General features: G+C 32.4%; 1 protein-coding gene across 1 annotated transcript; it reads right to left on the bottom strand.

Moving 5' to 3' along the window:
- Positions 1–343: 343 nt before the first annotated feature.
- Positions 344–1,915, bottom strand: LOC133792431 (uncharacterized). Its single transcript, XM_062230338.1, has 5 exons — positions 1,895–1,915; positions 1,269–1,796; positions 947–1,175; positions 607–867; positions 344–543 (listed from the first exon to the last, which is right to left on the bottom strand). The coding sequence occupies exons 1-5, from the start codon at positions 1,913–1,915 to the stop codon at positions 344–346; spliced, it is 1,239 nt and encodes a 412-aa protein (XP_062086322.1).
- Positions 1,916–2,377: the final 462 nt, after the last annotated feature.

Below are 2,377 nucleotides of genomic sequence, written 5' to 3'. Positions count from 1 at the left end.
CTTGTTTCTGAAAATATGATTGGTTCACTGTCTGTAAATTGTTTTTGAATTTTAAAAAACTGAATCTGTGATTGTTAATAAATTTGAAAATATAACAGAAACAGAATATGTGATTGGTTCAGCTCAATCTGAAAATTATTTTAATTTTATATATTTTATATATATAGGATGTATTATATTAAATTTTGATTTTTTTAAAGAAACTTGATTAAGTAAAAATTAATAATATTGATAAATCAAAATTAAAATTTAATAATAGTACATTGATTATATTCATAATAATATTGCATGGTCACTAATTTTGGTTTTTTTCTAAATTAAAGTTACATTTTTTTTCAATTATTTAAGTATTGTTGTTATAACTAAGCCGCATTTGTCCAGCAATGTCATCTCTAACATTTTCCATCTGGGCCATATAAGCTTGACTGAAATTCAACTCTGGTGTCTCGGAAATTCCTGCTCCATCTCCTTCTTGTTGGTTTTCAGTTGTTGTATTAGATTGGCTTTCAGTTCCTTCAATATCTTCTACAGTTCTGGCATCAACTGAATATTGTTCAAACATTTCATCATTAATAGAATGCATTCTAATCTAGTTATGGATAGCACAATATGCTATTGGTATTCGACGTTGCTTTCCAAGCAAGTATGGAGGCATTGACTTCAAAATTGGAAACCTAGCTTTTAGAAGTCCAAAACAACGTTCAATCACATTACGCAATGATGAGTTTCTATAATTGAATAACTCCATTGCACCTCTAGGGTGGTTCCCTCTTCCTCTAAAACGACGCAAGTGATAACGTTCACCACGATATGGTGCTAGAAACCCAGGCATATTTGGATAACCAGAATCAACAACATAGTATTTTCCTATATTAAAAGAAATTATTAATATATAAGAACATTTGAAAGAAAATTATAATGTATCAAAATTAGTTTATTTTAATACCTTGTGGTGGCATAGGGAAGTTATCATCTTTTCTCATTGCATCAAGAAGCACTCGGGAATCATTGGTTGTTCCTTCCCATCCAGCGTAGACATAAGTAAACATCATATTAAAGGAGCATGCAGCCATTACATTTTGTGTTACATCTACTTTTCTTCCTCTAAATGCAAGTTGTTTTAGAGTTGGTGCAACTGCACTTACATGAGTACCATCAATTGCTCTAACACAATCCTGCAGAACAAATTAGATAAATCATTACCAACATCAATTAAGTTGATATGAATTATAACTGGTATATTATTAAAATTAACAGATAAAATTTACCTTAAACCATGGGAAATACTTTGAATTATTTTGAATTTCTGCTTGCACAGTGTTAAAGTCAAGAGGCCTTATTACTTCATTTCCTAAATAACACAATGCATCTAGCACTCTACCAAACTGACGACAAACAGTTTCTCCTGAATGTTGATATCTTTCAGCCACAGTTCTAACTCGTTGGTTGTGTGTAACTATCCATAGAAACATGACAACAGCTTCTTCAACACTAATTACCCTATCATGTTCTATGACTTCCATTTCAACTAATCGACGACATAAAGATCTAAAAGTATTAATGTCCATTCTAATTATGTAAAACAATCTATCAGGGTGTCCATTTAACAGCTCAAGTAAATATTGACGTCCAGACATATCTGAAGTGCATAGTGGTCGTCTAATCTGTTGAGATTTTTGCATCTCTTGTAATCGATTAAGCATGATAACTTGACCAATTAATTCCTCGCTTGATGAAGAAGAAGTATCACCAAATAATATTTCAAACTCCTCATCTGAATCATCCATCTTAGGTACCTAATTATGACAATAATAAAAGTTTAATTCGAAAATTCACAAAGGTTAAAGAAATAACAAGGAACCACATAAGATAGTTCAATCATGATAATAAATACCAAGTTAAGTTCATTACACATTGTTTAAGAAAATGTAAACTTCATGGTTTAGTAGTTCATGACAGACAAACTCATAATAAATAAAAAATATTAAATCACCCCATCAATGAATCAAGATAAGCACGAGGACGCTCCTCATTCATTCTCATGAATATTCCACGCCATTCTGGGGTTGCTACAAACTCTTGCAACGCTTTGAGGTATATTTTGTTATCCAGATTTGGAATACCATCTAGAATGTTTTGACAATATTCCACATTGTAAGAGTTAGTGACATTGCTGGTTTCCTCGCTAATTCTCCTTTCTCTCGATTCATAATACTTACGCATAGTCTCACTCCGTACTAGTGATGCCTCAGTCTTAGCAGAAATACTTTTTGCAAGTTCTTCCATCACATGGTCGATGGATGGATTGGCCCCTTTGTTCTTTTTCTCTTTTGGTTTTGGTGCATCTGGTGGAGCAGAAGTAGCTCGACGACGTACA

The sequence above is a fragment of the Humulus lupulus genome, chromosome 7 (genome assembly GCF_963169125.1).
Source record: "Humulus lupulus chromosome 7, drHumLupu1.1, whole genome shotgun sequence".
NCBI classification, from domain to species: Eukaryota; Viridiplantae; Streptophyta; class Magnoliopsida; order Rosales; family Cannabaceae; genus Humulus; species Humulus lupulus.
Note: the sequence above shows the minus strand (reverse complement) of the source record. Positions and strands in the feature narration are given on the sequence as shown.

Excerpts from the sequence above, each read along its gene's own strand:
- LOC133792431 (XM_062230338.1), bottom strand. The coding sequence starts at position 1,915 with ATGTGTAATGAACTTAACTTG. Across the intron at positions 1,797-1,894 it reads TGTGTAATGAACTTAACTTG|GTACCTAAGATGGATGATTC; the intron begins GTATTTATTATC and ends TGTCATAATTAG. Across the intron at positions 1,176-1,268 it reads AGTATTTCCCATGGTTTAAG|GATTGTGTTAGAGCAATTGA; the intron begins GTAAATTTTATC and ends TTTGTTCTGCAG.